The sequence below is a fragment of the Setaria italica genome, chromosome I (genome assembly GCF_000263155.2).
Source record: "Setaria italica strain Yugu1 chromosome I, Setaria_italica_v2.0, whole genome shotgun sequence".
Taxonomy (NCBI): domain Eukaryota; kingdom Viridiplantae; phylum Streptophyta; class Magnoliopsida; order Poales; family Poaceae; genus Setaria; species Setaria italica.
The window spans coordinates 12,665,370-12,679,157 of record NC_028450.1 but is presented as its reverse complement, the minus strand read 5'-3'; the positions used below and the strand labels follow the sequence as shown (position 1 = coordinate 12,679,157).

At 43.1% G+C, this 13,788-nt stretch overlaps 1 protein-coding gene across 1 annotated transcript; it reads left to right on the top strand.

Annotated features, from left to right (window-relative positions):
- The first annotated feature begins 800 nt into the window (after window positions 1-800).
- Window positions 801-6,912, top strand: LOC101759904 (protein PAT1 homolog 1). Its single transcript, XM_004952235.3, has 6 exons — window positions 801-941; window positions 1,036-1,187; window positions 2,007-2,164; window positions 3,016-3,072; window positions 3,347-3,416; window positions 4,080-6,912. The coding sequence occupies exons 2-6, from the start codon at window positions 1,178-1,180 to the stop codon at window positions 6,245-6,247; spliced, it is 2,463 nt and encodes an 820-aa protein (XP_004952292.1). The 5' UTR covers window positions 801-941; window positions 1,036-1,177; the 3' UTR covers window positions 6,248-6,912.
- Window positions 6,913-13,788: the final 6,876 nt, after the last annotated feature.

Below are 13,788 nucleotides of genomic sequence, written 5' to 3'. Positions count from 1 at the left end.
TAGACTCATGAGGGATATACCACTATATGTTTTCACTTATTTTATTTTCAAAATTAAATTCTTAGAGGAGCAAAATTACATTCTCTGCAACTATATTTGTTATTTTGTTGATTGTTTGAAGGTTTTGGGAGCACATAGGTACCACTGTAGATATTGTACTTGATTGAGGATCCAGAATAGTGGAGTAAATAATAATGCAATCTAAATCCACAGCCATGAGAACATATCAAGTGTTACCGTGTTACCACATTCAAAATGGTGATCAAAAAATTTCAACAAAAATATGGATGGATAGCTCATGCAAATTTTGTGATGCAACGGAAACTTGTACAAGATGCAACACAAAAGTGAAATATGCACATGAATAGTACTGGTTGCAACTATTCTTCACAGACCCATAACCCGGTACTATTTATGTGTAGATTTTCATTTTTTGCATCTTGTATAAGTTTTCGTTGCATCTCAAATTTTGCATGATGGTAGAAATGTTATGAGCTATCCATTTATATTTTTGTTGAAATTTTTGGATCACGGTACACATGCATTTTGAATTTGGTAATACAACACGGGATATGTTCTCCATGTGACAGGAACTCCCCTTGTATTTTTTGCCCTGTAAAATAAAGGAATGGTCGAAGAGAAAGTATATAGCGGGAAAATAAATAATCCAGAGATAATGCCCCCGGTGCTTTGTCACGGATAAAAAAAAGGAAAAAGGAAAACAAGCCTCCTCCCCTTCCACCTCCGGGGCTGCCATCCCATCACGATACCATCGGGCCGCGGCGCCGGGAAAGCGCCCCCCCCCCCCCCCCCCCCCCCCCCCCCCCGGGGGTCCTCTTCCCACCGCAGGCGCCTCGAACTTCTCTCTCCTCCTCCTCCCCTCTCCGCTGGATTCGCGTGGCGCGGGCGGGGGATCCACCCGGCGTGATTTGTTTCTGTTGGTAAGGGATTGTTCTAGCAGGAGTCTCCGCTCGCGTCTTCTCTTTACTGCTAGAACATGCGGTCAGATCCGTGTCTCGCTTGCTCTGCGCGCAGGTAGCTTCGGAGTTGCTTGCGGCCCGGTGGTAATCCGACCCGTCTGGGGGTGGATTCAGTTCCTGGAGATCTTGCTGGGGGATGTTCTGCCCGTAGCAGCTTGTTTCCCAGAAAATTTTTGGGGTTCGACGCCGACCCTGCCATGGAATCAGGTGCTTCATCAATCCTTCCCCCTACTTCATATAGATTCCCGTAAGAGGAGTACATTGTTTATTGACTGGGAAGAGGTTCGCATAATAGCAAATTAGCGATTGGGGTTGCTCTGGTGAACCCTGCTCGTTTCCCGTTGACCTTTGGGGGTTCGTTTTTCTGTTTATTTGCCGTGTTACTACATGATTACTTTGAAATCAACCAGCTGATAATCTTCCATGGGTTTTCTTAAGAACGGGTTTGATGTTAAATGATTGCATAATAACACCTGTTTGATGTTAACGGGTTTGATGTTAAATGATTACATGATTGCATAATAACGGGTTTGATGTTAAATGATTGCATAATTTCCTCATGGTGGCTATTGGCCTAATAACACCTGTTGGAGTTAATTGTGATGCCCACCGCTGTTTGAATTAGCTATTAAGTCAAGTGAATGAATCAGTAAAGCTTGTGAATCTCCAATAATTATGCTCTTCCTACATTTTCATAATTAGTGACTCAAATCCGCAGCATCGATTGGACTGTACTTGTTGGTGAACTAGCTATTCTATTGTAGGATTGATTTGTGTTGTTGTGCTTGTCGAGTTGGGAAGTCTTGTTGAGTTAACTAGATGTTGTCTTTTTGGTGTCCTGTTATTTCCTTAAGTAGTTGCAGACTTGAAGTTGTAATAGTTGCTTTCATGATTGCTTATATGCACACCCTCTATGATTAACATTTGTTTGTGGTGGTTGTGAGCTCATTTTAAGCTGCCGTACTGTGGATTCTGTTCTTGTAGCATCTGACAGTGATTGGTTGATTCTTCGATATCCTTGTACAGGCAATACTAAATTTGATGCATCACAGTATGCTTTCTTCGGCAACAATGCCGTGGAGGAGGTTGACCTAGGTGGATTGGATGACGATGATGGTGATACTGCATTTGTTGAGCATGGTGATGAAGAGTACCCTCTCTATGGGAGGGATAATATTTTGGAGGTAGCATAGATGATAGATCTCTTTTATGCTTGACAGAGCTCATATATGTTTGATAAATGCCATGCAATTTCTGTGTTTTGATAAAAAAACAAAGATGATGCAATGAATAAGTGCTTTGTTTGTGACTTTATAAACCAAATAAATGTTAGCTAGCACTATAAAGCTTCATTTTACATGAGAAGGTAGCAAGCTCTCTTTTTAGTTCAGAAACTTGTGGATGGTTCTCGCAGAAATTAACTAAGCATTCTGTTCTTGGTCTCTTATAATTTTAGTTTGTGTCATCAGGAGCCTGTAGAGGATACAATCAAATTTGTGTTAGGGAAAGTCATTCATCCTGATGGTCAAAATGGGTCATTATGTAAACAAAGAAAGCTATCATTTTCTTTTTTTTTGTTATTCTGAAAAAAGACTTAGCACTGCTACACCTGAAAGCCTGGAAGATAACACAGTCAATGTTGCTATTAGCATGAACAAAATTATATTGCCTTGAAATTTAGGATGTTGGCATTTGCAATAATACAATCGCTAACAATTATAGGATGCATGCAGCTAAATTACTTGTACATAATCTAGAATTATGATGGTGAATGCACTGCACTGGAGCTAGTTCCATTTGCACATTTAAGCAACTTTTAGCTGTATATTATGTCATGAAGAAAATATTGCAAATTATCATTTAGGCATGTGTTCTTTCTTGTTCTGCTTTTGTGTATTACCTGTAGAATCTGAATATGCATAAAATAATGTTTGACATGGTGTACTGCTGTTTTGTTTAAAAGATTTCAAGCTGCAAGCCTGCAGTCACACGGAAATATGTCATATACTCATGTTGATCAAACTTTCTTTTGCAGGATGAAGGGGTGGGTTCTTTTACTGACGTTGATGATCTTGCTGGAACATTCTCGAAGGTGTGCCCTCTATGTTAAATCCTTGCATATATATTGTACGTGCATAAGTAAACAACTCTTGAGATTTATTTGACCGATTGATAATGCACTTGAGTTCTTTCAAAAAGATTTTAGCACATAGATTTAAGTGTTTCAGCCATCAAATGAGCTGCAAATATTTCCTTTTACATGTACCTCAACAATTGTGTACCTAAGTTGCATTTATTCTTGTCGCATTTACTCATTTTTTATTGTTATCGACAATTTCCTGATTTCATGTATTGTTCATTTTCAGCTGACCAGAATTGTCAATGAACCAAAGCAACCAGGAATAGTGGGTCATAGGGGATCTGTTTCTAGACAAAGTAAGTAGCTGTCTGTATCATTGAATTGCCTCTAGATTCTTACGATTCCTCAGTCCATATGCTTCAGAGTTCATTTTCATTTTCATTTTCATCTTCTGTGGTATGCTTGGTCCATGTATTATGAAATTGCAAACTTGTGATTCAACTATGAATGTGTAGGTAATTTATTGAAAATAATCCATAATGTCCAGGACTGTCTCCTCTAATTCCATGACCATCTGACCACATACTGTGGTAGATTCCTGTGAATTCCTTGCAACTTCTACAACAGCCACTGTTTTTGTAGCTTGTAGATTGTTGCCTCTGTTTGTTTATTTTTTTGTGCAAATGCCATGCATGTAATTTCATTACTTTTGCCCCATTAATCTTCTTTCCCTCAACATTTAGAAGTGGCACACCTACACAACTATGTCCTCTTTTGTTCCTAGGACAATAAAACCAACCATTTCTTTCCACCACTTTCTTGGTTTCATACCTTAATCCTCCTGTTGAATCAGAATACGCCTTATAAAAAGAAATGGAGGGAGTACTAATCTTTTGTTGCTAGAATGCCATTTCGGTTTACCTGTGATCTGGATAATTTTTGTTCTCTTGTCTGTTTCTAGGCACTAGGCATTCCTCTGCTTCTCTAGTTAACATTTAATCTTATGCTGCAATATATAGGTTCTAATGCAGACTGGGTGCAAGAGACTGGCTCTTCATATTGGCCTGCGCAGCCTGTATTGGACACTGATCATGGGCTGGATAAGAAGAATTGGTGGTCCCAACCACCCCATTCAGTCGACTTCATGGACTCTAGACTTCACAGAACATCCTCATCCCCACACCAAGATGCTCAGTACAATCATGCTGAACCTATTCTTGGAGCAAAGCCATCTCCTTTGCACAGAACATCATCATACCCACAACAAGACCCTCAGTACAATAATACCGAACCAATTCCTGTGCCTAAATCATCATTCATTTCATACCCTCCATCTGGTGCAGCATCTCATTCTTCACCTAGTCAACCACATCATATGAACATGCCATCTCCTCCCACTGCTTTCCAGATGCCTATGTCCGCACAAAATGATCTACCTCTTCCCCAGTTTCACCATGGAGGTACGCCTCCAGGACCTCCATTTGGTAGGGAGCTGGCTCATATGGGTCCGATGGGTGTGGCAACAAAAAATGTGCAGCAAAATCATGTTTTAAATAGTGGACAAATGCATGGGAATGGTGCCAGGTTTATGCCAGGTTTGATGCAGCATCAATTGCAACGTCCCAATGGACTGATGCCTCCTCAAATGCAGCCACCTCGTCAACAACATGGAATGCTGCCAATACAACAGTCTCCACCTCATTTCTCACAACTGCATGCACAGATGCTTGGTCCCCATCATTCCCCACCACAAAGCATGCAAATGTTTGGTCCTCAGCATCCTCCTTCGCAAGTGATGGGTAGATTTGATGGAAACTTCACTATGCCTGACTTGAGTGATCCAAGAGCAAGATCGATGTTGCAACATGGAAGGCTGGGACAACGATATCCTCACCAAGGTTATGAGGTCAATAATATGAGGATGGATAATGGGTGGCCACGGTTTAGATCCAAGTACATGTCCACTGAAGAAATTGAGAACATTGCAAGGATGCAGCAAGCTGCCACACACATCAATGACCCATATATTGACGATTACTACCATCAAGCTTGTTTAGCAAAAAAATCAGCAGGTGCACAACTAAAGCACCACTTCTGTCCAACCTTGATTAGAGATCCATCTTCCCGTGCACGGAGCAAGGATGAACCACATGCATACCTACAGGTTGATGCTCTTGGGAGGCTCCCATTTTCTTCAATCCGCAGGCCTCGTCCGCTTCTTGATGTTGAACAAGCCTCTGCACCAAGTGAGAACACTGAAAAATCTGCATCAAAGCCTCTTGACCAAGAACCAATGTTGGCTGCTAGGATCACTATTGAAGATGGACTTTGCCTACTACTTGATGTTGATGATATTGATCGTCTGCTGCAATTTAGCCAGCAGCAAGATGGTGGTTTGCAACTGAGAAACAGAAGACAGGCCCTCCTCGAGCAGCTTGCAGAATCACTGCAATTAGTTGATCCCCTTGCACCTAATAAGAATGCTCCTCTTTCTTCATATGATGATTTGGTGTTTCTCCGCATAGTCACTCTACCGAAGGGCCGGAAACTACTGTCCCGTTACCTTGAACTCGTGACTTCAGGCAGTGTGCTTGCAAGGATAGCTTGCATGGCAGTCTTCCGGCATCTAAGGACCATATTTGGAAATATGCCCTCTGAGATCAGTGCAGCTGAGACAATGACTAGACTTGCAAGAGCCATATCCACATGTGTTTTCCGGATGGAGTTGAGTGATCTCAGTGCTTGCCTTGCAGCTATTGTGTGTTCGTCATTGCAACCGCCTCTTCGACCCCTTGGATCCCCAGCAGGTGATTGGGCTTCTGTCATCATAAAGTCTGTACTGGACAGAGCAACAGTTCTGCTCACTGATCAGCATGTGGCTTCTGCCTACAGTGTGCAGAACAGAGCTCTATGGCAGGCATCATTTGATGCCTTCTTTGGGCTACTTACACAGTACTGCATGACTAAATTTGATAGCGTGGTTCATACTGCGCAATTGCAACCTGCTGCAGCAGCAGTAATAAGCAGGGAAATGCCAGTAGAGCTTCTGCGTGCCAGCCTCCCCCATACCAATGCGGATCAGCGCAAACAGTTGCTCAGTTTTGCTCAGCGCACTGTGCCTGTTGGCACCCATAGTTCTCATGGGTCTGGTAGTGGACCCATGACTTCAGATTCTGTCCCAAGCTGAGATGGTCAGGACAAATGGGAGGAAGCATTGAGTTCTTGTTATGGTACTCACTACTTGATAAAAATGTCTCTTTAAGATGCCTGTTATGCTTTTGCTGAAAGAAGAGAGGGCTGAACTGTGATAATAATATGAATCTCAAGAAACAAAAGTAAAGCAGACTGGAGCATCAAAGAACTGATGGTAATACAAGATTTTAAATTTAGTTTCACAAGTCACAACATGTCTGTATTGATTATCTTTGTAGGGAGCCAGATGTTTTGCATCTATTACGTGGTTAGCTGTGTTTGGGACAAGATTGCAAAGCTCCTGTGGGTCTGTTGCTCTTAAGAGGAAGCCCCAGGCGGTCTGTAGCTGTTACTTGAAGACACTGTTTAACTGCTCTTCAAGGTGTTATTTTCAGCGAGTAGTTGCCTTGTTTTTCCCCTGTAATTCTGTTGGCCTGAAGGTGTGGAAGTCGTGCTGGCCGCAACACGTCCTTGAGAATTTGCTTGTGTCATTTTTGTTCTTCAGGAACTGCTATGATCTATGAAGTTTGTTAAATGGTAGTAATGTTTTGGGATTGCCCTTCCCATTTGAGAACCTCATTGCAACCTGTGTTGCATTTTTCTACGTAAGATGTGCAAGTGGATAAGCTTCATCCTAGTACTAAATTTTGACCGACTATATAAAAAAAAATCCTGTAGTTGACTGCTGCATGTGTTATCAATTCATCTGTTTTCAAGTCATGTTTATCCCCAGGTCAATCTCATCTCAGTGAATTGTGCTCCCTCTTCAAATTGTAGGTTGTTTTGACATTTTTAGACTTAGTTTGACTCAGTTTTTATTATGAACCTAGACAGTGTATATCTTGATGCTTAGAAGTGCTAAAACGACTTACAATTTTAGACGGGAGAGTATGATTTTACTTGAGTATTTGTCCGTGAAAGTGTATGTTTGCTGATAACGAATGGAGACATTTATAGTTTTATTTTTGGTTTTTCGCTACTGCTGGTAGGGAGGATTTGTATCTGAATTCGTATGATTGTTTTAAATTTGGACTAAATCTTAACTTTCTTGTAGCAACCTTCTGTAGACAGCCGCTCAAAACGCAGACAATAGAATAGCACAAGCTTACAGTAAACGTTTTGCAATGTAATTTTCAATATATAATATTTCGATGTTTCCAATCTATATGTTTGAAAAGGTATCGATTGTGCTCGAGTTGCAAGCATTTGATTAAATCATGTCTGAAACCTAAGTATTTGTGGTGAGTTGTGACCAGAGGGAATACATTTTACGAATAAAGGTCCCATTTGGTATAGCTCCGGCTCCTCCCAAAATAGCTTCAGCTCCAACTCCTTTGGTGGAGTAGCATCTCTAGTGGGGCTGAAGCTATTTTAGCCATTTTGCAAAATGTTTGGTAAAATGGCTTCTTAATGGTAATATGGGTAATTTTATGATCACTTAATGTTTGGAGAGAGGGGAGAAGCCAGTGAAGCTACTTTTTTTTCCTCCTCCTATCTAGTGTAAGCCTTACGGCTTCTCCCCGATTTCGGTGGTGGAGCCGTTTTGAAATTACCCCTTTGGTAGGGTTTCACCAAAAATCGGTGGAGAAGCATTTTGAGAAGTGAGGATCAAAGAGGAGCAGTACGAACAATTAGAAACAATAAAAGAGAGCGAGAACTAAATCATTAGTACTTCGGAAAAAAAAGGAGCGACAACCCCGTCACTCGTAATGCATGCTTTATTATGGTCACTCGAAATGCATGCATGAGCATCCTACTTGGTTATCGGAGGGCGAAAGTGCCTGGGGAGCTTACTAGCATAGATTTTGCTATGTCTTTGTTTATTTAATGATACGAGGACAAAAATTGACATTCTACACTGTGGGCATATGTGGCACCAGAAAACCTGCGTTTAAACTGAAACAGCGTGGGCTCTTATGATGCTTTAGTTCCAGTGTCAACTCAGCAAGAAAGACCGGAGCTCCAGCCCTGCACTGAGCATGAAAACTAATTATTCCATTCACCTCCTGTACAAAAGTTTAAGATTGCTAGGGATAACCGGGAACCTGTCAGGAGAGGGCTCTCCCCATCGGTTACCACTCCGGTCCCGACGTCCACAGCCTCCCGGTGGTGGTCATTCCGGCCCCGCCAGCCACTAGCCATCGCCTCTCAGCTCCCCTCCCACCTCTCTGCTCCTTCGTCGGGCTCCAGGTAAGGCTCCATGGGATTCTTTCACCTCGTTCACAGCCATGGCTTAGCCTTCGCGACCAGGTGCGGGACCTCCTTGGCTCTCAGGTGACACCCTCCCCGGCATCGAAGAGTTCAAGCTTCTGCATGGTGGTCTCCTTTAGCAGAAACAACTTCAGGCTTTCCTCTGCTTCCGTTGGCCTCTGTCTCAAGGCCGTCCTTGGTGGTGGAGCTCCTGGGTTCCAAGTTTCCCAGATTGAGCAGCAAGTCTTCAAGTTTTCTCTGTTCTCCAAACATGTGGGCTTTCTTTGCCTTGATCTCAAGAATTGCTCATGTGATGATTTCAACTTGGGTTTCTTCTTGCATAATGATTCTAGCTTGGCTTGAGCTCTCTCTTTTGCCAAAAAGGACTCTAGACCTTCTTTTCACTGGGAGCTTGCCTGTTCCAGAAAGAGAAAATCGATGCATTATCAAAATATTGGCAGGCTAGGTATTCATTTAGCTGCTTCTGGATCCTTCGGTTCCTCTAAGAAGTCTGGGTTTACTTCAGGACCTGCTCCTCAGAACGCTGGTTTTCATGGGCATTCTTCAACTTGGTCTTCTTCTTTGAGGGATTCCTTTTCTTTTGCTAATGTAGTCAAATCAGGTGATAATTCTTCATCCGGTGGGAATTCTCATCCGCTTACAGGGGTAAATCTGGTTCCTCTTGGCTCAAAAAGGTTTTTCAGAAATATGGATCCTCTTTCTCCTAGGAGATCTGGAGTTCAAAGATCCCACTCTCATCTCAGGGGTCAAAACAGGAAATCGGTCTTCCAGCGGCTGGATTTCAACTTTTCAAAAGCACAATTCAAAACGGCCAGCAGGCCCACCTTGGTCCATGGGCCTCTTATTTCAGGGTCTAAACAGCTTGCTTTGCAGAATCACCGGGATCACTTATGTTCCTGATGCCTATCCCCCAACCACCCCAGATCCTCTTTTTCAAATATCATCAAATGCTGGCACTGCAAACAAGAGGGACACACTATTAAAGTTTGCAGACTTTACCACGGTCTCCAAAGTTTCATTAACCGCTGCGGTACAGCTTTCAGCTGTAACTTTTCCCCAAGCCTCTCGGTTTCTGGTTGGCCTCCGAATTGCTCCAATAGTTGGTTCAAGACAAGCCCAACTCAGGACTCTGGGCTTAGCTCAAGTGGCCTACCAACCTTTTCCAGCCTTCATGAGCTGTTGCAGTTCCTAAAGGGAAACACAACCGTCATTACCCTTGCCCCTTCGTCTCCACCGTCGTCTTCCCCCCAGCAATAGTTCCCCCCCAACTTCCGAGGGTTTTCTCCATTGCCACCCTGCACATTCCTCAGTCAAGGAACCCATGGCTTTTCTCAACATTGACCCGCAGCTGATGATGCTTTCGGGCTTCCACTGTGTCATTGTACAAGGACGGCAGAAATTTACTCGGGTGGTTGTCCCCCGTGCTCTTCCAAGAAATGAAGACTTCGCAATCGTCACTTTGGATAACCTTCCCCCCATTGAGACTCCTTTCGATGACCTTCGCCATTCCATTTTGGACCTTCTTGTTGAGGATTATGGTTTAGAAGTAAAGGAAGTTCAAATATGTCCATTTGGTAGGGGGCAAGCTTATGTGCGAATGGGTCGTCCTTGAGATAGAGATGCTCTAATTGCCCATAGTCCACACTTTTGATATGGTCTCAGTTTCTCTTTTGTGCAACACAACCGAGCAGCCAATGCAAGGCGTGTGGGCTTTAATCGAAAATGCTAGCTCATGCTAATAGGGTTCCCCCCTGACAGTCACTCTGCTGCAAAAATTGAGGACTCTATTAGGTCTTTCGGCAGAATGATTCTATGGCAGAAATATAATGTGCTAGCTAGAGTGATAATCAAAGCTAGGGTAACAGACTTGATTGACATTCCCCATTATCTAGTCTTGTCGGAAGGGGATGATTTTGAAGGAACTTCATGGACGGTTCAGTGTGAAATTTTACGGCAGAACATTTTGGGTGGGTTGCTTCAAGATGGAGATATTCCCAAGGGGGTTTGGACGACAATTTTATCTTTCCTGGCATTCAACAGGTGGGGCAGCAAGATGGGCCACTATTTCCTCACCCCCAACTGATGGCTTTGGACAATCAAGAAGGGCAGTTCAATCCTGGAATAGGAGCTATCCCTGTTCTCAATGCCAACCCTGTGCCTGACAATCAAGATCATGAAGAACAAGAGCAGGATGAAGGCATCAATGATGAGGAACTCTTGGATATTCTTCAGGAGGAAGCTGAAGCTTTGCATAATGAGGAGGAGCATCAGGTTGAATTGGATCTTCATCTTAATTTATCTCCTCCAGCCTCGAGCTCTCCCGATCAGGATTGCATTCCTCTCCCAATGGTGATTTACAATGCAGGAATCCCCCAAGCCATTGTTCAAGATCTCCCAGTTCCCAATGAGCAGATTATGGATAACGTGATACTTGCAGCACCACCTTTAGGCCAAGATCTGGACTTCCATGCACAACAAGTTGGGGCTCAGCAGGTTCACTTGGATATAAACCAGAATGTAGTGCTTGGGCTGCCTGCCATCCCTCAAGGACAGCAAGACATCCTACCAAATCAGGCCCAAGGGGGACCTTTTCAGGTTAATCTAAATGTCAACATGGTCTTAACCCCTGAGCAACCAGTCAACCCGGATCTGGATATCCTCCTAAGCAGCTTTAGACAATCGCCCCCAATGACCGATCTTTTCTGTTCTAAAGTCAGCAGCACCCCCCCGGGCATCAGCAAGATCCTAGAACCCAAATGTCTACAGGCTTTGGGCCCAGTTCTTTTCACCTGCAGGATGTCCTGAACAGGTAGTTCACATACCAACAGACTGGGTCGCCTTCTTCATTGTAATGCTGTTGTCCCCGCAACACTTTAACTGGGCCAAGAAATTCCTTGCCTCCAAAGCTTGGGAGATAATGCAGAGTTGTGCTGACAGGTCGGCCATGATGGCCTTTGCTATTCCCTGTGCTTGTCCTAGTAGCTTCCCATTCCTATGCACCAACCAGCTAGAGGAGATTGACACCTCATCTACTCAAGGGGACTCCATCCTAGATCCTGAGCCAGAAGAACAAAGGCCACCAAAGAAAGTTAGAGCTAGACTAGGGGATAGAGTGATACCAGAAGTTGAATCTAGCATCAGACGAAGCAACAGGCTCAAAGAAAGAAGTGAGGGTTTTCGCAAAACCACTTGCTAGGACAAGAACTGCTTAGCCTGCAATGCAACACTACCCACACTGTCTTCTCCAAGCATCCAGAGCCTTGGGGGCCAGTATGTGCCATTGACTCTGCAAGAATTTCCAATGAGCAGCTTACCAACAAATCAGGCTCACAGAAGAGCATCGGAGATGGAAAGGGGAAGGCTGCAGTGAATCCCCTGCGCAAAGGGAAGGCAAACAAATCTCAAGCAAAAGTGAGCAGCGCTGTGGGTTCAGCAAAGAGGATCTAGGTTCTGAGACTGGAAGGATGCTCCCAATAGCTGGTCTTCTACAACAAAGTTATCTTTATTTTGTTATGTTTATGAACAAACTGGTAGTATGTTTGTGGTTTAAGTACTCTGGGAACCTTTATTTCCCCTTCTGATTATTGCGGGCTGTATTCCCCTTTGGGTGTCCTCCTCCTTTGAACTTGCAGAATTCACACCCATCCTTTTGCCTTCTCGAATCAAGGGTGCATGTGCTTGTGTGTTCCTCCCTACTATTTGTTGTATCAACAGTGATGTACTCATAAGTTTTTCCTTGAAAAAATGACCTGGAATCGATCTTGGAATGTCCTATCCTGGAATGTTAGGGGAATCAACTCCCAGACAAGATGGAATGCAATTAAAAGCAAGATTTCTGAATCAAATAGTGATATCATCTGCTTACAAGAGACTAAACGTGAATCCTTCAATGATACTTATATCCAGAATTTCTGTCCGCCCACTCTTGATCAGTTTGATTTCACTCCGTCCACCGGCAACTCGGGATGCACTTTGATAGTTTGGAACAAAAAGTTAAAGGGAGAACCTATCTTTCAAAATAACTTCGCGCATTCAGTTGAATTTCAATGCAAGTTATATGGAGCAGGTGGATCCTCACAAATGTATACGCTCCCTGTACCCCGGATGGGAAATTACTTTTTTTAGAGTGGTTCAAACGGATTCAAATGCTAACTGATGAAAATTGGTTAATAGTGGGGGATTTCAATCTGCTTAGGAGATCGGAGGATAGAAATAAGCCTGGAGGAAATGTTTAGGAAATGCTTCTCTTCAAAGAAGCAATTAGCAGGCTGAGATTAACAGAGGTCCAATTAAAAGGCTGCAAGTACATCTGGACTAACAAACAGATCAACCCTTTACTAGAGAGACTAGATTGGTTCTTTACATCTTCCTCCTGAATTGCAACGTACCCAAATACAATTGCTTCATCCCTTTCCAGAGATTCATCGGATCATAACCCCTGTATTGTTTCCATCTTCAACAGAATGCCGGTTCCCCAAGTTTTTCGTTTTGAGAACTATTGGCTAGAACATGATCAGTTCCCTTCAGTTCTTCATCAGGGCTGGGCTCCCTCCCTATCAATTCCGGACAAGGCCAAAAAAATAGGTGCCAAATTCAAAAATATGAGAAAGGTCCTAAGATTATGGAAATCCCAATTACCAAGTTTGGCTAAAACAATCCAAAACACCAAGGACATTCTGCAGTTCATAGACACTATTGAAGAAAGCAGGGATCTTACATTGCATGAATGGAACTTCAGGGAAATCATATCATCTCACCTCAACAGCATTTTACATCAGCAAAAAGTATATTGGCAGCAGCGAAGCTCTATCAACTGGGCAAAAATGGGAGACGAAAGTACAAAATTTTTTCATGTTCGGGCCTCTATTAGAAACTGGATCAACCACATTTCCTCCATGACTGCGCCAATGGGCAAAATGTTTCTGATCATGAAGTTAAAGCCCAACTCCTTTGGCAAGCCTACAAGGATAGAATGGGGAGATCTGAATTCACCCACATGTACTTCGATCTATCCTGTCTCCTGACCCCAATTCAAGATCTTGAATGGCTGGACTCTCCTTTCTCAAGAGAAGAGATTGATCAAATCATTAAGGATCTCCCAAGCAACAAGTCTCCTGGCCCGGATGGCTTCAATGGGGAGTTCCTCAAGAGATGTTGGCAGGTTATTGTTGAAGATCTCTATGAATTATGTTAGGCTTTTTTCGACAAAGAAGTTTGTGTGCAGAGCATCAACGCATCTTACATCACATTAGTTCCCAAAAAGGATTGTCCTTTGGAGGTGGGAGATTTTAGACCAATTTCCCTCTTGAACTCAACTATTAAATT